This window comes from Mesoplodon mirus (assembly GCF_964341445.2).
Source record: "Mesoplodon mirus genome assembly, chromosome: 14".
Lineage (NCBI taxonomy): Eukaryota > Metazoa > Chordata > Mammalia > Artiodactyla > Ziphiidae > Mesoplodon > Mesoplodon mirus.
The window spans coordinates 44,708,176-44,733,673 of NC_138990.1; the positions used below are offsets into that span (position 1 = coordinate 44,708,176).

Sequence of the window (25,498 nt, forward strand, 5' to 3'; positions counted from 1 at the left end):
CCATTACCACACTGTTTTGATTACTGTAGCTTTGTAGTACAGGTGTCCTTTTAATTTTTGAAATACATTCCCTCTTTATGGCTCATGCTGAGTTCTTTAACTCTCTGCGTGTTGCCTGAAGAGACTGGCATTCTCTGTAGTACCCAAATTTAGCCAGGACCCAGGGACAACTGTGCAATCAGGTACAGGGGAAGGGGAAACAAGCAGGTAAGTCATTCAATATGGTATCTGGTTTCTTTGGAAAAGAAAAGGCACAGTCACTGGAGTAAAACTGTATGCCTTTATTACACATAAAATGAGTCGTTAAAATACAGTTTGTCCATGTGCAGAAACATTATTATACATTCAATTCTGAAGGTAGTTTTATACGACCAATAAAAGGAACAGTCTAAAAGTGGGAAGAATAAAGACAAGAGTGAGAAGGAGCTAAAAGGCAGAGCTTTATCTGTCAAAGTGCTAAGGCCTATGTGCACAAAGATTTTAAAGTAAGACCAACATAAGGTCTCATTTCTTCCATTCTGATTTCTCTTAAGGTATGATGCAATGAGTCACAGAATTAAGACGGGTTTAAAAAAAATAGGTCATAGCACTTATGGCTAAGAGAAAGGTTTTTAATTTCTAGAGTTTCACTTATCATGTACTCTAGAGCTTTCATGGGTTCTAGAAATTTCGTGAAGTCTCTAATAACAAACTTGCTCTTCAATCAGTAGTTTATTATCAGAGAACAAATTGTCAGGTCCTTCCCAGCCCAGAATCTGTCTCCTTATGCAACAAGCAGGTGACGAAATTTGAGACTCTGGAAGAGTTTCATTAATTTAAAGCTTGTTCAAAGTGATTACATATAGGTTCAGATGGGGTCACTTCAAATTGCTATGCCTGAAAACCTAAAATGAAAACAACTGCTGACTTGGGGTCCAAGTCCAACTCCAGCATTCCCAAGCTCCAGGTATCTGAAAACATTAGACACTAGTGTTTTGAAAAGAACTGACCCAAGAAATGTAAAATTTTATGTACCACACTTTCCGTAGGAAGGACATAGACTGTGTGTAAAATAATAGTTATCTTCAGACATTTTGACATTAAATGCATTGCTTTCTTATTGGGCTAATCTGAATTTTAAATATTAAGTACTTAAAAAGAGGATCCATGATTAAAGTTAATAAAGTGCTGACTCAAGTTGGTTTAATACAGTATTTATGAGCCAATGTCTCTGTCACTTAGACACAGGTGCACACTCCTAAGTCCTGAGCAGTGGCAAAAGCTGTCACTAGATAGACAATATAGTTCAACAGAAAAGTATTACTTAGCCCACAAAATGACTCAAATCAAATTCCATGTTCCACTCATGGCAATTCATTACATTATGGGAACCCAAAACTTAAAAAAAAATATTCGGTAAAAGGATAAGAATAATTCCAAGTTTACTTAAATCTATCTTAAATCCAGTCTTGGGTTTACCTTTCTTCTCTCCTAGGCACTCGATAGGTTTTGCAGTCAAGATGAAAGTCAGGATTTTAAAAATTCCCTTTAGTTTCTTTTGAGCTTGAAGAACCAGGAAAGTTGAGTTTGCAGTTATTCTTCAGGACAACCCACTATCTAGTCACAGCCCATCTCCACAGCTCATCATCTCTCTCTTCCAGGTTTAGTCTGTCCTTTTTGTTATAAGGAAATCTTTGTAGGGATTCCCTTTTTAGGTTAAGACTGAAAGATACACAGAGGTATAGAGATTCCTTAGTTTATACAGTCCCTATGAAAGAAACCCAATTTTCTGTTTAATGTCACTAAGTATAAGGAAAACACAGGATATCTGCCCTCCTAGTTCCTGGACAGAGTTGAGACTGTATTACATGGTGGAATACACCTCATAACTTTTTGACTAAAAGGTGAACATGGATATTTCGGAATACAGAATTCAAGTTGCAAATCCAGTAACCCAGGTAAGGAAAGTTCAATAATAAGCACTGACAAAATATATTCATTTATCCTTTTAAAACCTTTCTACCAGAAAGTCTTAAAGAATTAGGATTTAGGCCACTTTATAAGGGGTAGTGTCCGGCTGAAGCCTCTTTTAATTCAAGTTCTGTGACTTAGAAGTAGAAAGGAAAAAAAAAGAGTCAATTCTACAATATTAGAATAAAAAGAACAGTAATTTTATCCATTATGGAGGGAAAAAGGGGATGAAATATCTCTAACAATTTTAAATGAATACACTTCCTTCTCACCAGTCTATAAGATGAAAATCAAGGTTGTTTTTTTTATTCCCTTTAGCTTATTTTGGGTTTGACAGGAAAGCTGCATTATTTACCAAATTGTTATTTGAAAGGGTTAATTGAACATAAGATGAAGCATCTTTACTGACATACTGAACAGTATTCATTTTGAAAGGGATTGTTTTCGGCCTGATCTTCTCAATTTAGGTATTACCAAAAGATTCCTTGAAATTCTGATTAATCTCTAGATCTTCCAGTGACAGTTGTCAAAAAAAGGTGAATTGTATCAACCTGGCTCCTCAATTCCACACTGTAATTTCATGTAGGGGCAATGCCTTTCTTTTCTTTCTTCATGTTTTTGCCAAGTGCCTCAAATGCTTCTATTTCATAGTTCATTTACTCTTAAACTTCCAACACGTCTTGGGAAATAACGTAGCATATATCACTCCTTGAGCTGTGAACTAGACATGTGCTGTATGGTTACGACTTTTAGGAAGAACTTTTACAGCTTACATGACTGCTTTTCTTTACCTTTGTTTAACAAGAACCTTAGCACAGCGCTTAGCACGTAGATGTTCAAAAGGTATTTGAATTAGTGAATAACATGATTTATGTACAAGAACTAGAAACATGCGAAATTTGATTTGTGAAGACCACTCTTGGTCAACTAGTGTTAAAAGCAATGAACACAGGTTTCTAAGACTCTGTGATGTAAATAAAGGAAAGCTGGGGATCCAAGTTGAAGCTGTGTCGTGATGTACTGCTCTTTCTCCTTTAACTGCAGTCCAACTATACCTTAAGGTCCTATGTCATTACCTGAATATGAATTTTACTTCCTATGAGGTAGGAATAAATTAACAGTAAGTACATATTAGAAATTGGGGGGAGGGTGGTCTTTGTAAACAGTCATCATGAACTGGTTCACACACATTTAAATATTTCACCTTCATTCCTATCTACCATATATGGGAATTACGAGGATGCAGATGTTCCCTGAGACTTAAAATTTTTCCTTTAGAAATAGTGTATTTTCAGCAAAGATTTAGTGCTGTTCTCTTAGACATCTAAACTATTTTCAATGTCTTTGGGCAGCCCTATGTTTGAATTTTCGATTTTTGAAAAATAATAAGGCCGTCTTTTAAAAGACATTCTTGGGACTTCCCTGGTGGTGCAGTGGTTAGGACTCTGTGCTCCCAATGCAGGGGGCACGGGTTCTATTCCTGGATGGGGAACTAAGATCCTGCATGCCACAGAGCGTGGCCTTATGGGGGGCGGGGGAGCGGGAAGCATTCTTAAGTATCCTTACTAATTTCCAAAAATTGCTGTTTTTATCAGTTAAAATAACCACAACTGAGCAATTATGGGGAGAACTAGTGAACTACAATTAAAAGTGTTTCATGGATCATTAAGATATTCTTCAAACTCTGACCTTATTTCCTTTCCGGTCACCAATAAAGCTATATATTATTCACTTTTAAAGAACGGGCTATACGCCTTTATTCCCAAAGACAATCTAGGTATCCTTTTGCTTCCTCAATCATATCCTAAAACGAAATATTTACAATCACAAAATGACTTCTCGTGGACAGCAGGACTCGATCATCTCTAGGTATGGTTAACCTCTCCTAACGCTTGGCTCAGTCCTCATTTCCATAAACACCCTTCCTAACGTTAGGGAGATCAACATTCAAGTTCTCTTAGCCCTTCTATCTCCAGATCAATTGGGAAGGACAGAAAACTGGCTACAAAACTCACTTCTCAAAGAAGGGAAACAGAAAAAAAGTTTTCTATTATCTTCACGATATTATTTCTTCACATAAACCCTACGGCCTGGAAGGTGGTGGAAGTGAATGTTTGCTAATGAATTATTAACCACTGTGGAGAAAGGAAAACCTATTCCCGCGCCCCCCCCCCCCCGAGATATTTTCTAGCCATTCTTTGTCTTAGAAGCAAACAATGGGCACATTAAAAAACAATGCACTGTGTTTTGTTTTGTTTTTACTTTCCCAGTAACATTAGGTGGTTAGGAGAGAGAACAGTTCAAGGGTGAAAGCACAGAGACAGACATATTAGGAGAATTTAATATTTTTACTAGAGTTTTGGAAGAAATACGCTACCCTGATTTATCACCAAATTCCTCATTTTACTATCTTCTATGCAATCTGTTGGTAATCTTCCAATAGTAGTATAAGGCAACAACTGAGGGCCCTTACCCACACCACTTTCACATGTATGTCAGACCTCAAGATGCACCGAAAACTCCAAGGTTTTTATTTCCACTTTAATTATCTTTTACTTAATAATAAAATGAAAAATAAGAATATATGAATACATACAATCTATATACATATATTTATTGCAAATACTTAAAATTCTTATGTAAAATGATTTTTCTATATTTGTGAAAAAATATGACTTTTTAAATGGTGTTGACACCAACTTCTCTGTACATACCCTCAATTCCAATGTTAACAATTCCTTTAAAAAGGCAAAAGACACAAAAGTTTAGCATTTACCAAACCAGTCTGTACAAACCTTTTAGCCAGAAGGAAAAAAAAATAGCTTGTGGTAAATAAGTCAATTTTCTTTTAAAATAAAAAATAAACTCCAAAACTCTTCCCCTTATTGCATTTTTTTGGAAATAATCTGAGTGTCTTTAGAGTAACTTCCTTTGAAATAATTTGTGCCTTAACAGTGAGGCCCTACATTAAACATACCTTCTATGAGAAATTCAAAGTCTCCCACTGTCACTTTTTACATAGATATTAAAATATATATTACTTAAAATATATTACTGGAAAGCTATTTTTTAAAATTGATCTTTAATAGTTGTATCAAATGTAAAGCATTAAAAAAAATAAGTAACCAAGAATCTATGAAGGTCTTACTTCCAACTTTAGGAACTGTTTTACCTATTGTTCTCTTTCAATAGGTTATGTAGGTATTGAAACACGGTAGGAAAGATCCCTGCCTATCATCATGTTTCTCAGAGTCTCTTTGGACTATTCTATAAATTGAGCTGCAAACTACCCTTGGCCAAGTTTTTTTACTTAGCACATTGTTGTAATGCAAAAGGGAGACTTTTCTCTCCTCGCTGTGAAATCTGTAGGTCACAGAGAAAACAACCCTGGTACTGCTTACGGACAATGAGCTCTAGAAACAAACAGTGATGTAATGACCAGAGAAGACCCCCTCATTATAACAAATAATTTCACCCGAGAGTTCTTTATGGACTCTTAGGTGAAGAAAGGCAATAAGAGCAATTAGGATGGTAAACGGTCCAATTATTAATGTACGAATTTATGCCTTCACCTGGAAGGCAATGACGTCCTCCTTTGGCTATTTATTTAAATCTGTGGTAACTCCTAAAATATCTACACTGTGTGCTTTCCCAACCCATATAAGTATGCTTCCCCTGCCCCAAGAAAAATTTCCCATCTGCCAGACCTTATTCTTAAAGATGTTACATGGGGTACCACAGACAGCTTCAGTATCTTCAACACAGGGGTTACGTAGGGCAAACAACTCCAGGTTATTTGGCTTTATTTTCTGTTTAATAGGATGGAGAATTTTAATAAAAATTATTTAAAATTTAGGGAGTTTTCTCTACTAGACAACTTAGAACATTCCCAAGTAAGACTGAGATGATATATTGTTAATGCCACCTCCCCAAGGTGACCTGAAGTGGAAGGTTATCTGAAGGCTTGAGAAGCATACCCTGGAGGCATAAGCATCAGGCATAATGCCTGACTAGTCACTGGAAATAGTGCAACTTAATACCATAAAAATAAGCTTAGCACTTACTAGAAACATTTCAGACTGAATTCAAAGTTAAAGTAACTGAAAACCTAAGATAAAAACTGCTTTAAAGGTACTGGAATACCATATTCTAATAATTTAAAGGTTTTCTTGTTCCTACTGCTTCATTTTCAAAAGGGCCAGATTGTAATTTTTCTTTTTTCTTCTCAGCTCAGTCAGCACAAGATGAATGACCTTCTATGTGAAACCGTTCTGAAACCAACTGATAAATAGATTGCATTCAATTTTCTACCAATCTAAGAGAATCTAACTATTCTCTCATTTAGTCAAGAGTGAGGCAGTGTACCTAGTTGACGATTTAGTGAATATTTTATTAGCTGGGTATTATTTGTAAAGAGAATCTGGTGAATAGTAATGCTTAGGACCTATCTGCAAGAGCCTGGGTCAAGATGAATAGGCACGATATGGTTTGCTCTCTAAATGGACTTGAAAATCCCTGATGCCTTTCCTCCTTTCCTGGTTAGTCTGTCCATCCTCAGATTAAGAGAACCATGGAGGAGAGACTTTCTATGATAGGAAAGGTGTGAAGAAGAAAAATCATTTTGAAAATCCAAACTGGTTACTTGTGCTCACCGTGGGGTCGGTTCTGAAACAGTCAACCACTTCCGGCAGGCAGACCACCCCTCAGTCCTGCCACTCAAGTAGGGAGTGAGGAAGCTGGGAATGGAGAGTTTTAACTAGCAATAGGTCTTTTTAACACCCCCTGGGATTACCCAGGGCACTGAAAGTTTGGGAACAGAACCATGGTTTCTGACTCCTACTGGTTATTGGTTGGAGAACTTGCTCCTTATCCCTGGATCCTTACAGATTTCTTACCTTTTAGCTATGTGTGTGCTGGAAGAAAAAGGGAAGTTAGAAGGACATCAAATTATCTTGGTTGAAACTAGAACACAGATATTAATCCTATATTTGCTTTGGGCCACAAAAAACTCAAACAAACAAAAAAATAGAATAGTTTCTTATGGGGTTTGAAAGTATTAAAAGAGTGTATGTATAATGCAGGATGTGAGGTAGGGAGGGGTGGGTAGCAGAATGGGTGCAAAGCTAAGATTACTACTGCCTACTTGCCCCTAATCTGGAATGTGACTTGGTTAACGAGTTTAAACTGTTCTGCAGGGGGCTTCCCTGGTGGCACAGTGGTTGAGAGTCCGCCTGCCGATGCAGGGGACACGGGTTCGTGCCCCGGTCCAGAAGATCCCACATGCCATGGAGCGGCTGGGCCCGTGAGCCACGGCCACTGAGCCTGCGCGTCTGGAGCCTGCGCTCCGCAACGGGAGAGGCCACAACAGTGAGAGGCCTGCGTACCGCAAAAACAAAAACAAAAAACTGTTCTGCATTTTGTATATATCACATCCTGAATATTAAGTACAACTATGACTGCACTAGGTCGCACTAATATATGTCCTTTACATACATGAAATTAGGAGATTTGAAATCAATATGCAAATGATGCACATTGACAATCCCCAACTTTTTAATACCCAATTCTGGTAAATTGTAGATTTATTTTAATGTTCTTTAACCATGACCTAAATGTATGTACTCAAAAATTCTTTAGTCACTGGAGACAGGATTCAACAAAAAGGAAACGAAAAAGAATAAACAAAAACAAACAATAAAAATTTGCAGCTGATTTCTTTTCCTTTCTAGATGTTCCCTAAGTCATTCACTAAAGCCCCTTTACATTAGAAATTTCTAGTGCGTAGAGAGCAGTAGTCCAAGGAAGGGGACATGTTTTCTAAAACAGGAGAAGTGTCTGACTTTTATGGTGTGTGTGTGCGCATGCACACGTGTATGTTCAGAGTAATATATAAGATTACTCCCATATTCCTCAGATGCCTGGGAGGTCAAAACAGGTTTAACAGAATGGGCAAATGTGGTATTAATGAGTTTTTCTACCTGTAGCAACAGCTGACTGTAGAACACTAGGTAACAGGTTGGGAGAGAAGAGGATGAGAGGGGCTACTTTGTTTCTAGTGTTAAAATTGTTTTCCAAAGTTCTTTATGTTCAGTTCAACAGTTTCTGCACCTTTACTCTGCTTACCCAACAAAACACATAGTTCAAATCGCCCTATCACTAACACTTTTCTGTTAATTTTATACTAGTATTTCAAACTTGTTTGTAAGCTCCCACAAATGACTAAATCCTCGGAGATTATTGCTGGAATTACTGCCCTGCACAGGTGATGGTAACCCAAGGGGCCCAGCGAGGCAAACTTTTCATGGAGGGAGTGGGATTAGGGAACACCAGGGATCCACAAACTGCAAGCAGAGTGCCTGGCAATAGTACTGGTTTATGGAAGCCAAGAACCAAGTCAGAATTTTCAGAGTCTGAAGTACTGCCTGTGAAATGAATACCTTATCAAAAATTTGAACTTGAGAAGGTTCCATCTAAGGTAAAGGGACTGAGTAAACCCTGAATCCAAATCCTGCGAAGGCTGAGTAACCTATGTAAAGCCTGCAGTCAGACAGTCAAGACATAATCAACATGAGTGGTCACTTCTTCAGACCATTCCCTCACTCCTTTCTTTCCCTAGCCTCTTAAGAAAGGGCGGAAGGAAAATCGCTTCCTTTCACCATGCACGGCATTAAACTTGTCAAAGTCACATGAAGTGGAACATCAATCTGAAGTCAAAGTAATACATTACCTAAACACCTGGAAAAATGTTAAAACAAGATGTGACATATTTACATGATTTTGTAAGTGCAAACTTGTCACAAATTCACAAAGTCTTGCTTGACTTGGGCTTACTATACAAGGTGCTTTTCCTCTAAAATGTAAGATCTGTACTCTGTATTCCTGATTAAGTAACACTTGTCTCTTAAGACAACTGAAACCTAGTTTATTTCTGATTCCAAAAGAACACAAAAGCCACACCTGTCAACCCTTCCCCCTTCCTGCCTTCTTTACAGCGTGTTCTCCTTCTAGTCTCATTACCGAACGACAAGGCAGGAGACACACAGTTTGGAGGGGCCAATGCAATCATCGTGGCAGAAGGCTCCACACCCCTTGCACATGATCATGGCTTTCAATCGGCAGTAACATTTCGAAGGTGTGTCCTCTATGCTGTTCTCTTCAGGAAAGGCCTGAACAGGAATGGTCTGGCCGTGGTTGCTGGGATTCATAGCTTGGCTAGCAGGGATGGTTGTGACAGTCACTGAAAAGGACATGACATCACCGACATTGCTAGATACCTGGCTACAGTCAGGCATCCCCGGTACAGCAGAGTTATGGTCCATGTCCGATGAGGTGGAGACGTTGATCATGCCTCTGTAGCTTGGCCCAATCTGTGTGGGGCTTCCATACAGCTTTGGGGTTTGCAGTGGTGGAAGGAGTAGAGACTGATGGGTAGGACTGTCTGCAGGTAGAGGAAGAGCGGTAGCATTGAAAAGCTCAGGGCTGCTCCGCACGGCCTTACCTCTCACTGCGTGAGCCATCTGCTTCTGTGCTGCCTGAATAAAATCTCTGGCTAGGGTCTTCTCATCAAATGTTTGGCCTCTAGTGAACAGGTAATTTTCCTTGCTTAAAGTGGTCTGCTCAGGCACTGGCATCTCTGCCTTCACATTCTTTTTAGCTGAACAATCACTGGCGGACAGGGTTTCTCTACCGTGGGGTCCTGAACTTGCTTCACACTTGCCAGAACTCTGGGAAGCCTGCGGCTCCTCCTTCACCACGACAGATTCTTGCTCATCACCAGAACTTTCCTCATCAGTATCATCTTCTTTACCACTGCTACTATCTCCTGCTGCATTTTTACAATCTGTATATCCCATCTTCAAGGCCTCAGTGGGGCTGCTTAGACAAAATCGGTCTTCGGGGTTTACAGAATGGGTCCTCCTAAGGCTCTCTGAACCCCGGCCATAGGTGGAAATGTTAAGTAAGTAGTGACCTGCCATTGCAGGCTTGGATGTCCTTCTGCCAGCAAAACCCAGCATAAACCTCTGGCTTGTGGAGATGTCCTCTAACTGGAAACCTGAGTGAGCGAAGTTGAACTGGGAGGCCTGCACAAACGAGAGAACATTCTGCCTCCGAACCCTCTGGATGAGTGTCTGAAGGATCTGATCTTGGGTTGCTTTACTTAGTCCTTCTTGGTATTGGTGTGTGTCAATGCCAGCGTCCCTTAGATCCTTACCTGAAAAGAGCTGAAGGGGTCTTGGAACCTGGGGGAGCTGCTTACTTTGCAAACTTTTACCCAGTTGCTGTGTAGCTGGATGGGACTGTCTCTCATTAACTTCCTCTCTGGTGCTATTTTCTGCTACGCTGGTACCTGCGAGTGCTCCTATCATCATCCCCTTTTCCTCTTTTGTAGTTAGTGGAACAGTTTTCATTTCAACTTTGGTGAGAGGTTTAGGCAGAATTTGCTCCAGGGGAACATCTTTGCCTTGCAGCAGCTGAGTTACCAAAGGATTATTGGCAGGGATATTAGAGCTTGGCCTTGAAATGGGTCCATTCATATTTGAAGAAGCTCCTGGGGTCTTAAGGCTAGAAGCTGCTGGCAAAGTGCTCGAGGATGGAGCTGATCCAGTAGGTGCTATGGTTACAACGACCTGGGGTACAGGAAGCTTCTCTAAGGAGGCTGTTGTTAATAAAGATGTTAAAGGGGAGGGAGCCATCTCCACGGAAGCACTAGCACTTATCTCTGCGGCGGCTGGAGGGTTTGGTGTATCCTTACTAGAACCTGCTCTGGGCTCAACTGTGCCATCGACTGCAAAATGAACAGGTGAGGCACCTGCGATTAGAGCAGGATCTGCTGGAGTAGGAGGTGCCTTCTCCTGCCTACCATTACTGGGCCCTTGTGGGTGGCTAAGAGAGGCCACCGTGGCTGCCGCCCTGGTGGGATTCAGTTTTTCATTGCTTACTTTCCCTAAAGCTGGTGGGGGTGTGTTAGCGTGGGCTGGTGACGGGACACTTGAGCACGCTCCACTGATGGCAGACGGTGGAGGCACTGAGGAGGTTTGCTGTAGTTGTGCTCCAGAGAGACTGTGAGACTGTGCCTGGCCTGGGGTCTTGGTCTCAGACTGGGGCTGAGTCTCTGGACCACAGGGTAAAAGCTCTCTCGTACCTCCCCTGCTTCCAGTTCCTGCCAGTTCCAGTGTGGGGCCCTTTCCAGTTTCACTGACTCTGTGTGAGTCTGGACTCCCTCCTCTAGCAGTTCTCCTCTCAGCCCCCTCTCCTGGACCTTGTCCGCCCCCTGGGCCAGGTCCTGGAATGGTCCCTCCAACTGAGGCGGCTGCAGCAGCTGCGGCTGCAGCCGCAGCGGCTGCCCTCTGTGCTTTGACCAGCTGGGCTTTTGCTTTGATGTCTGCGAGAGTTCTGGCTCCTGTTCTGTTAGGACTAGTGATGGAGATTGGAAAACGAGCCCTGGGAGAGACCTGCGATGTAGGAAACGGCATGGGGGAGATTCTGGAGACCGGGATCTGAAAGAATTAGGGGGGAAAAAAACAACAGAGCTTAGTTTTCATTTATAAGAGCAATCAAACGTCATTAAAACAAATTCTGAGTAGGGTGAACCCTATGACAAGGACGGGAAGTCTGTGACTAAGAGACCAAACCATGGGGACAGCCACACAGGTTTGTCTCCAGGATCCTTTCACCTCCTCTACTGGTGCCAAGTACTCCCCTCCCTCGACATCCGCTCCCACCCCAAAGCCTCAAACCTCTTCTTACAACACAGCTCTCTCTTAATGTCACAACTACTCATAACAGCTGATCATTTAAGACAGAGACCTTTCTATGGTATCTACATTTTAAAATGTGTGTAAAAGCGAGAAGACAGAAACAGAAGAAATAAAGCAGTAGCACACCACTACTGCCTTTTGCTTCTTGGCTTTACTACCGAGGTCCAGAGGAAAATTCTTGTTCTCTTCTCTTTTACACACGCACACTTGCACAGCTAGGCATATAGGGCTGAATTATCTCAAATTACAGAGGCTTCTCAACTGCACCGGAAGGAAGACAGTGTGTGATCCACTCTGCCCACCCACATGACGGGGTATGTATATAATGTCTGTAACGTTAACCAAAGTCATTCTCACCCCCTGCTGGCATTATACTTATTTGTGGAGCTTTTCAAAAATATACATCCTCTCAGTCCTGTCCCTAAAATTACAAATTAGAACTCCTAGAGAAAAAAATGCATTTCTAAAAAGCTTCTTACGAGATTCTGATGCATCATTAGGTTTGAAACCACTGATTTTCATATCGTAAAATATTATACCTGAAAGGAATCTGACTCCTGTTCAAAACAATACTTTGAAAGCTACTGGAATTAAGTAGAATGAACCAGTATCTGGGCCTTTCTAATAGTTGGCAGAATTTAAAAGAGCAAATAACTGTTACAGATGTCCTAGGACATGTAATTAAAAACATATTAAGCTGCTGAGCTCTAAGAAAATGCATGTCATCTTTCTGGAACTCCTTAAATTGAGACTAATAAAGTCACTGAAGATTTTTCATTATCTGCAATACCCATTTCTAAAAAGGTCAGTAGTCCTGAAGAATTCTCTGTCATTCAGAAGTTAGACCTCTAGGATTCTGTAACACCTGTCACAAAGCCCACATATTTCTCACCATGAGATACACTCAATCTCTCTCTTAAAGCTGAAATCTACTTTACATCCAACTGCAAACAGTATTTTAGAAGCTGCCCAGAGTAAGAAAGAAGCAACTGTTGCCCCTTGGTAATACCATCTAGAAGAGACAACTAATAGAGGGAAAAGAGATAAAACTAGAAAATTTAAAACAAGAAAGTAAAAAGCACAGTTGTGCAGAGGAATCATATATAGGGAACAAGCAACCTTACATTACAATAATCTTGAGAATAACAACATATCCAGCACAATAAAGGATACCTATCATAATGACTGAATATCATTAATAACATGTTGATTAAATAAGGACAATCCTTAAGAGTGGTTAAAATAAAAAGTTTTAATGCTTAAAAATGAGAATTTTCAGTTATTTATGTAACTAGTCCTATTACCCGTTTATGTAGAATAAATGAGATGTTATAGTTTTTTTAAAGTACAAAAACCACACAAGCTTTCTAGGCACTGATAACAATTCAACAATTTAACTTATTGAGAAGCCCTACCCTGGTATAGCAAAGGAATTAGATTCTTTCTGTTATAATTGTATACTGAATGGAAAATACATAATGTCTGTATGAGTTGCCCATCTCTCTATATACATATATGTACAGATTTTATATTGTAGATATACATATATAAAATAGATATATGTGCATACATAATTTTATACACATATACATATATAACATTTGTAATAAAATTCAAATTTTGTTTTTCTATTTAAGTTTTGTTTAAAAGATTTTGTTCTGTTATAAATTACATTAAGCTTTGTCTAAGAAAATGGGATTTGAGATAGGGTCTAAGGTAAGAGAGTTACTAAAGCAACTTCTGGTGGAAAGTTTTTGGGGAAATGAGGAAGAAGTAAAAGAAAGGAAAGAAGTTAAATAACGTTAGCTTGGTCACAATGGATTTAAGTTTTCAGTGTAGAGTCTCTTTGGATTAGCAGAAAGATGAGGAAATAGAAATGATGGTTCTTACCCAGTGTCATTTATATAAAGTAAAACCTAGACTATAACTCAGCTCTCAGGTTTAGAGATAAGTTCTAATTGACATGCATTAAAGAAAGGTTTCTCGTATTTTTATAAGAAGAATACAAGTGATTATCATAAAACTCAGAATCTCTAGCAAAGCACGACAGTGTATGCTAATGGTAGAAAAATATCAAAAAAAAAAGAAAAAAGGAGAAATTGCTGAAATCTTAAAATTAAAAAGTGATGAAGAACATCATACTATTATGATGCAAAATGAGAGAGACAAGTCTCACAGTGCATGAAACAGGTCAAGTACTAGTAACTGAGTGTTTCCAAGGGATATTTCCAGGTAGGACTTTGGTTAGTCTAAGTTGAATAAAAAAGGGAAAAAAGTATTTCTATTTGGCTTATTTTTTTTTTTACTTATATTCTAATGTGAATGAATGCTACCCAGTGCCTGGGTTCATAGTAGACACAACAGTGTTAATAAGTACTATTAATAAAATGAAGAATGAACTGCAAACTGATATTAGGCACAAGCCCACGTACATACTAAGGTAGTGACACTGCTATAGCGATTTAACAGACCTGGTAATGCAGCGACATAGGGCTAAAACACAACTTAATCACATACCCTAAGCAGCGGAGCTTAGCAAGGCTATTCCATCTTACTAAGGTCCCTCAAGTGACCAGTGGTGACTCATGGCAGCCACACACATTTCCTTTAAAAGGTTGGAACTAAAAGGTAGTTCCAGGCTCTCGGAACATCAAATCAGTTACGGCAACAATAATCAACACATTACTGACTGGGGATTTTTGTAGAAACTAATGCCTGTGGCCATAATACGTCTCCAGTCAATAAAGTGTCAAATATCATGGCTTGGTACAAAGGTGTGATCTCTTAATCACAGCAATGACCTCCTCCTATTTATTATTATACTTACTATTTTGTCACATGAGACAAAATACTTTCCATAACTGTCTTAAAATACAAGAGTAGCCAGCAGGGGTGTGGGTGGAGGTGGAATGCATTAGATATTCAGATATCTGAATAAGTATTCAAACCCCAAAAAAGATCTGTGAGGACGCAGTTCTTTTATGATTTTTTTTTATTGGAATATAATTGCTTTACAATGTTGTCTTAGTTTCTGCTGTAGAACAAAGTGAATCAGCTATATGTATACATATAAGGATGCAGTTCTAAATGCCTGTTTCTTAATAACTTTACTCGTGTATGACCACAAGTTACATGCGTATCAAATATATACAACTGCTTCTGCGTTAAGAAATACCACAAATATTTGAAACTTAGTAGGTACAACCAAAAACTTAGTGTTCAGACCATCTTTCTTTTTCAATTCTTCCCGCTCTCTTACCTTGAGAGGTGGTACTTTCCGCACCTGGAACCTGTCCCCTCTACTGAGAAAGGGCTGTGGGGAGACTTGAAATGGCTGCTGGTGCTGGCGATTCTCAGTGACACGTGGTCTTTTCTCCCAGCTTGTAGGGGCCTCTTCTTGGGTGACAGAAGATTTCCTCTTGAGGCTTTCTGGGCTGTGATCAGCCAGAGTTGATGGAGGCTCTTTCATAGTGGTCTCCTGTAGACCTGCTTCTCCTATGGGCTTCACTACTATTGTTTCTACCCCAGGGCTCTTGGGTTTGCTCAGGGATGTAACTAAAGCTTCTTGGCTTTCATTTTTGTTATAATTTGAAGTTGTAGTGAGATGATTCTCTTTCTCAGACTCCTGTTCAGCAGAGGCGACTGGCTTTTGCTCCAAGAGAGCCTCATCCTTTGGGCACTTGATGGGAGGAACACTGCTAAGCTCATTTGTATTGGTAGCTGAGGAAAGTAGGGGCTCTGGGGATTTGGAGTTTGGCTGCATCTTATCTTGGCTTTCATGCTCTTCTTTTCTGACTGGTGATGGCAGTTGCAGTACCTCTTCTTTAGACACTAACTGGGGAATTACTGAGACTATACTGATGGGAGAGGCCTCTGAAGGAAGCATGGATTTTGGTTGCTCAGCTGGGGTTTTCTTTACTTTGGGATCGTTGGGTGAAGCTGTCAATTTCTTTGAATCTTCAAGGCTCAGGCCAGAACTAAAAGGTGGAAGAAAGAAATACTGTAGTTGAGAAATGGCCTATGTTATTGAATATATTATGAGATAATGGTGTATGGCAATGCGTAGAAGAACCTGTGACACTTAGTAGGTAATTTTCATATATCATCTTCACTATTATTAATATTAGTGAAGGGTCTGGAGCCAGAGTGCCTGGATTCAAATCCTAGCTCTGATACCTACTATCCATGTAATAAGTAAGTGACTAGCCTTCTGTATCTCAGTTTCTTTAATTGTACATTGTGTTGCTATTATGAGTAACTAAATTAATGCATGTAAAGTACTTAGAATAGCACCTAGCACCTAATAAAAGCTCAATATAACGTTAATTATTATTATTACTTCTGCTTACAAAGGGGCTACATTGCCTAGAGGCATGGATCACAGACTACCCACAGAGAAGTTAAAGAAGACAAAGACCCATGTACCCTGGGATTGTGGGTTTGGACTGTGATCAGCTCTACTCTGCAGTACCTGTAGAAAGGCTGGCCCAAGAAATCTAAGGGACCCAGAGGAGACAGTAGGAGAGCTGGCTGTCAATATTCGCTAGAGGTTGAAAACGAGAACTCGGAGTTTTTGGAAAGCCTGTTTAAATTTCACTTGGTATAGCTCTAAAATTCTGAGATCAAGTGCCTCTGAGCTATCCTGGGAGTGAAGACCAAGTGAGACTTCCACAGTGTGGCCTGGCTAAGAGCTAGGCTACCCTGTAGGGGTCACTAAAGACTCCTCCTACAACAAGCAAAAACAAGACAGCCCTCTTTGGTGACTTCAATAATCAGTACTGCACCCCTGAGATGGAATGGCTAAGGACAAATCTGGACAGTAATCAAATATAGTCCTTCCAAAAAGCTGGCAAAAAGTAATAGCTAAAAACAGAAAGACCCAAGAATGGCTGTAATGCTCCATCTCATAAGGAGGGAATGAACAATATTTATGGAATAACTGCTACCTATAATGATGGTCTAAATGTATTCACCCTCGTTTCTGTAGAAAAGCTCAAAGCTCATACCAAGAAGGTAGAAAAATTGGTGTACAGCGCTCTTCATCTCATTAAGAATCACTTCTGAAATGACCATGAAGGGGATCAATGAACACTATACACAGAGATAAGGAAAAGAGCCATTCGTTCTCAAGCTATGGTTATGGAGCATCCTTAAAGGCTGCCATTAGGTAGGAAGGGAGGCTAATAAGACAATTAAAACTCCGGGTGTTCAATTCTATTTCAAACAATACAGCTCCACTGTCATCTATTTAAATGTCCCCATTAAGATTTTTTTTTTTTGGCTGCACCGCATGGCTTGTGGGACCTTAGCTCCCTGACCAGGGATTGAACATGGGCCACAGCAGTGAAAGCACCGAGTCCTAACCACTAGAACACAGGGGAAATCTCCCCATTAAGATGTTAAGATTTTTTTTTGTTAGGAAAAAAACTGACTCAGACTATAGCCCCTTGAGAAAAGGGTCTGTACCTTGATTCAGCTATGAATATCTCCCAGTGCCTTCTACAGAAGAAAGGCTGTTTAATTACACGTTGAATACAATGGTCCATATTACAGGATTCCTTAGTGATTCTGGATAAGTTATCCTATTGTGGGATAACTGACTACAATAAAAAATGTATAGAACTTCAGCATTCTTATATACTATAAAGTTACTGGAAGAAAAACCAATCTATTCAAAGTAAGGACTCTAATTAAAGATAATAAAATCTTTTTTTTTAAATAAAAAAAAAGAAACCACACCATCTACAATGGTAATGTGTTAATTAAGAGTCAAGGACTGGGACTTCCCTGGCGGTCCAGTGGTAAAGAATGTGCCTTACAATGGAGGGGACACAGGTTTGATCCCTGGTTAGGGAACTAAGATTCCACATGCTGCAGGGCAACTAAGCCCGTGCGCTGAAACTAATGAGCTTGAGTGTCTCAACGAGAGAGCCCCGCGCCCTCAAGCCCGTGCTCCACAACTAGAGAGAGAAAAACCCGCACGCCACAACTAGAGAGAAGCCTGCACGCCACAAGGAAGAGCCTGCATGCCACAAGGAAGAGCCTGCACACCACAACGAAGAACCCACGCACCACAACTAAGACCCGACACGGCCAAATAAATAAATAAATATTAAAAAAAAAAAAAGAAAGAGTCAAGGATTATGAGTAATCCAACTCTGTGTACCTAAGTTTCGTAAGAAAAAAATATTTTTCTTGGTAAAAAAGAACTAGTGAAAAAAAATGAAGGAAACTGCAGACTAGATTTTCTGGAAAGGTAATAAGATGAAGCACCACATGACGTATGTATAGGAATTAACACTGGTTTACAGAACTTGTCTTGATATTTACCTCTGACCATAGTAGCTTTCAAAGAATTGTTCTTTCCAAGGCTCTACTTTTTTCTCCTTCTCAATCTCTTGTCGAATTCTCACCTGCATCTCAGGTGTAAACTCACCTGTATGTACCAAGGGGGAAGAAAAAGATATTCAATAGAAATATGCTATTTGCTACTTTCAACTATTTGTAAATCATGACAGACTCATGCAGGAGTCAGAATACTATCACATGAAAGTAACAAAAATTCCCCTAAATTCCCCACTGTAAGGGGAACTACCTAGGAGCCGTCAGTTGAAATAAAAACCCTTGCACGCCACTCCATGGAGTTGCCAGTGCGCAGCTGAAGTTAACTGGCCACATCTCTGGGCCTTCCTTGTAGCAACCCTCACCTCTGCTTCAAATATCATAGTCCCTCTAGATTTCTTACAAACCTTGAGTCTGTCATTTCTTTTCCACTGGAAAAATAGTCATCTGGTCATAGGCTTTCAGTAAATAATGCCACTGGACACTTTATTATTAAAAAGTCTGTTTCTCCAAGGCAACCTGTGTTTTAGGCCTGTTAGCTCTAACTGCATAATGAACAGTTATGGCCCTGCTTAAAGACATTTGAGGTTCCAGTAAAAAGGTAGGGAGTAGGAATTCCCTGGTTGCTCAGTGGTTAGGACTCTGTGCTTTCACTGCCGTGGGCCCAGGTTCAATCCCTGGTTGGGGAACTAACATCCCACAAGCCGCACGGTGTGGCAAAAAAAACAAAAAAAGTGGGAGTTATTTTGGAGTTGTCAGTTTTCTAATTGTTCCAGAAACTGTACGGGTCTAGTGCCCTAGCAACAAGACACTCAATATGCCAAAGACCCAGCTGCTCTGAATATGCCATTTATTTTCAAAACTACCAACCACACCTCAATTCTTCCCACTCCATCAGTAGAGAACAATGAATGTGCTTGGTAGGCCATCTTCAAACCTGTGACTCAGATAGGCTGTTTTTTTATTCTCTAATACCCAGGACATTAGAGAATAAGAAGTGGAAATGGTAGATTTGAAGTTTAAGACCTCCTGGGGGTAAGAAGAGGGAAAGGAAAAGTGTGAGAGGATAGTGGATATCACAGTCCTAGGCATGTGAGTGGGAGAAGAGGGATCTGGCTGTCAGAATCCAACCCAGAACTTCTGAATTTCTGCTCTTTGCTTGTGTCTACTGTGCTTGATAGAACGAGGAATAAATAGTATTGAGTTCTGTTCACATGTATACAGTGTTCAAAGTTTTTGCTGCTCACGAAATATGATCGCATGACTATAGGTATAGCAGTGACTGCTCATATGCAAAAAAAAAAAGTAACATAATAATCAAGGTATCACTGTTGATAATATTTACTTTTAAAAGTTGGGGAGTAGGGAACATAAATCCAAATTATTCTAAAAGAAAGTACTGGTAACAGGTATGTTTTAAAGTGCTCATGTGATTTTGACTCTTTCAGAAAAAGGGGGTCTCTGCTCAAGGAAATCTTTAAGGAAGAGAAAGGTTGAAAGTAATCAGTAAGAGATCCCTTCTACACAGAATTTGCCCTAAAAAGAAAAACAGGAAGGGAAAAGTCAACAACTACAGTGAAAAGTACAGATATTAAAAAAACCCACTGAAGCGCAGGCAAAACAAAATCATTGTTTTAGGGGCCCGGATGTCTGTATTTTAAAAAAATACCACAAGTGATTATAATGAGCAGTCAGGGTTAAGAACTGCTAATAGTGACCGATACTATATGCTACGCAAACGCAATCAATCACTTTTTTATGCCTTACAATATACCCTCTATAAATCTGTTAGATCAGAATTAGAAACATGGCAAAGTAGTAACCACAGTTAGCAATTCTTGATCATAACCTGTATTTATTAAAATGCTCTGGCTGCTACTGAACTGTATGCTGCAAATGGGTGAATTTTATAGTACGTGAAACATTTCTCAAAGCAGTTTTCTAAAAAGTTCTTAGTTTTTTAGATTCTTTTTACTGTTAGTTTCATTGAGATTGGGCAGCAAGAAAGAAGTTATCTCACTGCTTACCAAACCATGATTTACAGCACCATAAAATAACTCTAATTCTATATTCTGCTTATTAAAATTTCAATTCCTAGGCATTAAGCTAGAATTAATGAAACAGAATCTTTAGGAATAGGGCCTAAAAGTCTATATTTCTTTTAGTTTACCAGGTGACTTTAAACCCTTAAAGAAACATGCTGCTGAACTCCTTCTGGAGCCAAACCTGGTTACATGCTCTAAATAAAAGTCTAGCAATGTGTTTCACATAGAATAGCTAGTTCTACCTTATGAAATGTTCTATCCTTTGCTTTCCAAAACTGGGCAAATACCCACTGAGGCTCAGAGGTGCAAATATGCCCTCCAAGTGCATACACATCCTAGGAGACACATAAAGTTGAACACTTACCTTCTGAAAGTCTTTCCTTCCAGCCTTGGGCTGCTGAAGTGAAGAACTCATTATTAAGGGCTGATCCATTTAACTTCATCAGACCATCTGGACCAACCTGGGTCAAAGAATAAGCCACAGAAAGCTTAGAAAGAAAGCCAATTGTATCATGTGGAATTTGACGTTCCTGTCCTTTTAGAAAAGAATGTGTGTAAGTCAAATTTTACAGAAACATGACTGTATCATACCATGCTGCTTATTATGGACACTTCTATTTTATAATGTAATATTATTTTTTTTCTAAAAAACTTCTTTCCTGTTTACCTCTCCTCCCTTCTTCCTCTCCTTTCAATTCCATTCCCCATTGGTTAATTATACTCAAAGAATCATCTGCAAACAAATACATATATAAGAGGTTTTTTCTGAGAGGTCCATTATTTGTTTTACAAAACTGTGACCAAGTTACATACACTACACTCTGAAACTTACTTTCCTCACACAATACAAGTGGAAGTCTCTCCAAGTCAACTAGCATAGTTTTAGCTCCTTTATAATAGCTGCAGATTGTTTCACTGTATGAATGTCCCTCAATACATTTACCAATTTCCTGATCATAAACATATATTTTGTTTCCAGTGCTTTCCCATAATCAACAAAGCTGCAATAAGCATTCCAGTAAAGATGAGTATACTGTGCTTTTTTCTATGGGATAGGTTCTGAAAGCAAAGAAATATTTGTATTTGTGTGTGTGTGTGTGTGTGTGTGTGTGTGTGTGTGTGTAACTAAAAGACTATTAGATTATTTTCCAGAAAGGCTAATAAAATAATTCACATTTCTACTAGAAATACACAAGCATACTCCTTATCTTGTAAACAAGAGATATTAACATGCTATTTAATTTTTGCCTATTAATGAGTTTGAAATGATTAAAATTTCCTTCATCCTGACTACTAGAGTTTTGTGTATCTTTTTGCATGTTTATTGAATATTTAGATTTGCCATCTAGTGAAATGCCCATTCCTATTATTTGCTCATTACTCTATGAGGATGCTTATTTTTAACTATCTTGTGAGAATCCTTTGCATGTTATACATAGTAAAACTTCCACGTACTTTAAAGATATTTCCTCCAATCTATCTGTTCACTGACTTGATTTGTGATGTCTTGCCAAAAGGTTTTAAGATTCTTCTCTGCATTAGAAATTTTATTAACTGTCATTCTGCTCAAAGTTAATATCTAGATTTCTACCAGAATCTCTATGCAGATTTTTCATTAATAAAATGATCTTAAAATTCACATGGAAAAAAAAATTAATATGAAAAACTGAGAGGGGGGAATTGCCTTTCCAATTATTAAGCATACCACACAAAGCCACTGCAATCAAAACAATTATTACTAGCATTAGAGTGAACAAAGAAATGAGTGAAAGAGGAGAGAGTGCCCATAAATATAAAGCTGCCTGTAAATGAATAGAATATATAACAAAGATGGTATTTCAAACTGAGAGAAAAAGATGGTTATATAAATATGTACTGCTGGAACAATTGGCCATCTAGTCGGTAGAAAATACGCTGAGCCACAATTTCAGAACAATATAAAAAATATTCTAGATGGATTAAAAGACTAAATTTAAGCTTAAAGTCATAAACAATTTTTTGAAGAAAATTTAGGTAACTATTTGGACATCCTAGGGATTAAGGAACTCAACTCATTTTATTTTCTAAATCTATCTGGGCCAATATTATTTTCCCCTGGCCCTAGAGCAGAAATTGGAAACTTTTCCTGTTAAGAGACAGACTACGAATAGGCCATATACTCTCTGTTGCAACAACTCAACTCCTGACACTGTGGCAGAAGTAGCTATAGATAGTATGCAGAAACTAATGGGAGTGGCTGAATGCCAATAAAACTTTATTTACAAAAACAGGCAGTGGGCTGAAATTGGCCTGTGGGCTACAGTTTGCTGGCTGCTGATTTGTACTCTATAGATTTGGCAAAGGAGTAACAGGCTTCCCTATGAGGACAGGTCATCCAACATCTCCCTGAATATTCCAGTGCTGTGCAAGTTTCTCCAAAACAAGTCAATCCATTCTACAATTTAATAGCTCCAACTGTTTAAAAAAAATGTTATTTTATGGGCTTCCCTGGTAGCACAGTGGTTGAGAATCTGCCTGCCAGTGCAGGGGACACGGGTTCGAGCCCTGGTCTGGGAAGATCCCACATGCCGCGGAGCAACTAGGCCCGTGCGCCACAACTACTGAGCCTGCGCGTCTGGAGCCTGTGCTCCACAACAAGAGAGGCCGCAATAGTGAGAGGCCTGCGCACCGCGATGAAGAGTGGCCCCTGCTTGCCACAACTAGAGAAAGCGCTTGCACAGGAACGAAGACCCAACACAGCCATAAATAAATTAATTAATTTAAAAAAAACAAAAACAACAAAAACAAACAAACAAACCAAAAATGTTATTTTAACCCCAAATTTGCTTCCTGGAGAAACGAAGAAGTTTACCTCTTCCAAAGATTGGCCTTCAAATATATGTGAAGAGAGATGTTTTAATCCATGCCCCTCCCTTATTCCTTTCTCTGGTCTAAATAATGTTTTTCGACTGTTCATTGTTGAGTATTCCATACACTAAAAGATGGTTTCCAATGTTTCATGCTAGTAATAACCAGAATTTTTGATAAACTCCAAATTTCATCTGACAATGAAGCAGAATTTCATTAATAAATTCACTAATAATTTCACTAATAAACCCCATACTCCATATTCTCAGATTACTATGTCCTCCCACCACAGTAACTGAAAAAGACAGGCAAGTAGCCTCTTATTAAAAATACCCCACAGGGGACTTCCCTGGTGGTGCAGTGGTTGAGAGTCTGCCTGTCGATGCAGGGGACACGGGTTCATGCCCCGGTCTGGGAGGATCCCACATGCCGTGGAGCGGCTGGGTCTGCACGCCATGGCTGCTGAGCCTGCGCGTCTGGAGCCTGTGCTTCGCAACGGGAGAGGCCACAACAGTGAGAGGCCCGCATATCGCAAAAAAAAACACAAAAAACAAAAAACAAAAAAACCCCACAGGAATGGGAAGTTGGGTAAGTTTTAAAGTCCCTTTTAATTCCGAAATTACATGTGGCAATTCTCCTTCTAAGACAGGATAAGGGCCGTTAGTCAAAAGACAGTTCTGAGGAACCCACACTAGAATTCTATAGATATATCCTCTGTTAGGTCTTGTGTTATTAGTCCCAACCTAAAATTTGAGTCTTTAAAAAAGATGAGAGCAATCTCTAGCAAGAAGAGAAGCTCTCTAAAAACTCTGCCAAAACTTCAGTCTCCTAACTTGTTCTAACCAAGAACTGGGCATCCCCAAAGCTATGATTTCTCCAAGGAGTGTTAAGGTGGGGAGAGCAGCAGCTGGGAAGGATCAGTTTTACTTCTTTGTCCCTACTGCTGGTAGTATACCTGACTTATCTGAACTCCCCAGAAATAGAATCTGACCTTTCACAGGTGCTGATTCATAGCAATATGAAATTGATATCAATACAGTCTAGTAGAAGAATGATTTTCAGAATGAGAAAGATTTAGTTTTGACTTTTCTATAGACTAGGGAATATATCTAGTTTTCTTACTGTAAACCAGGGAAAACAACTCTCTCTCATAATGTTTTTATAATAATTAGAAAAAAGTGGAGTGCCTAACAGATTACTTCGAATATAGTCAGGTACTTCTAAATAATCATTAATTAAAAAAAAAATCTCAGAATTGAACAAACCTCACAAAATCATAATGATCCTTTTGCAGAGGAGGAAACAGAAGATCAAAAGGGGGAGTGACTTGCTAGTCACTCCTTCCTTGATGAAAGCCTAAGTCTTCGACTTTTGCCTTATTCCTAACCAACCTAAATCTCTCTGGTCCCTGCCTAGACTCTTCCAAACCTTTGGCATTTCTTCTGGGTACTGTTTTGTTTTTTTAAGGAATATAACTTATATTGGATTTCGAAACTTATTACTGAAGCAATAAATGTTTGTTTTAGAAAAATTTAACAAAATAAGGAAAAATAATTAACATTCTTAATCCCATCAAAAATCCATTAAAAAACCCCAGTGTAATGCCTTAAAAGACAATTTTTCCTCCTGAACTATATTCTGCGGATGTCTACATCCTAATATGATAGCTAGACAAATTTTATTCCATAATCTTGATATTTCTGATAAGAGGGTTCTTTTCCTTTATGAGCCTTACAGGGCCAACCTATTAAGAAATATTATTTCTTGTTTAACACCTTTGATATCACTTCTTTACAGGTACACACAAAAGCCATTTAAAAAGTCTTAAGGAGTTCTAAAGGTGATGATTGAAGGAAGCCCCAGATGGGTTATAAAACTGCTGATATGTCTGAAAGGACGCACCTGTCGATCCACCTCTGGAAGTAGTAGAAGCAGTCGCTGTTGGCAATCTCCAGGAAGGACTGAAAAGGTGTGTTTGTTGATTAGTGCTCGTAGGTTTGTATTAACCAGAATGGAGTCTGGTGTCTCAACATCAATTTCAGCACATTTAGTCCTCTTCATTTGCCCTATAAAAATGTGGAAAAGAATCACTTGGGCCTCCTTCACATTCCTGTTTCTATCTAAACTATACCTTCCTCTGCAGTGCAAAAAAACCACGGTTGTAAGTACTTTCAAATATCACACTGTGAAGAAGGTAACACTTCAGGTTCTCAGAAATAAAGCCAAGTTTTGTTCGTTCATAAAGGATAAAAGAATATAAGTTATCTTCCCTGCAAAAATGGAATAAAGTCTGTAAAAGTACATCTTTTCCCATACTAAAAATACATTGTATGTTTGAGACTGGATCATTTCTCAAATGGAACTAGGGAAGTTTATAATAAATAACACATACACAGAATGACTAAAAAATGGAAAAATTCAAATATATATATAAATCATACTGAGGCTCTTTTTCCCTTCCCGTGATAATTATTTTCATCAATTTTATTTGCATTAGCTAAAAATGTTATGATTGAATAGCTTAGCAGTCAACAGAAAATCTGTTCACAATAGGAA

The 25,498-nt window shown here is 39.1% G+C and overlaps 1 protein-coding gene across 3 annotated transcripts in view; it reads right to left on the minus strand.

Moving 5' to 3' along the window:
* Positions 1–261: 261 nt before the first annotated feature.
* Positions 262–25,498, minus strand: part of ASXL2 (ASXL transcriptional regulator 2) — a 130,936-nt gene continuing 105,699 nt past the window's right edge. For all 3 annotated transcript variants that reach the window (XM_082642323.1, XM_082642324.1, XM_082642325.1), the window contains 5 exons: positions 24,845–25,008; positions 20,460–20,556; positions 18,039–18,144; positions 14,968–15,685; positions 262–11,447 (listed from right to left, as the gene is read on the minus strand). In XM_082642323.1, the coding sequence (XP_082498449.1) occupies positions 8,964–11,447; positions 14,968–15,685; positions 18,039–18,144; positions 20,460–20,556; positions 24,845–25,008 (3,569 nt within the window). In that variant the 3' untranslated portion in view covers positions 262–8,963. The remainder of the gene's footprint in view (positions 11,448–14,967; positions 15,686–18,038; positions 18,145–20,459; positions 20,557–24,844; positions 25,009–25,498) is intronic.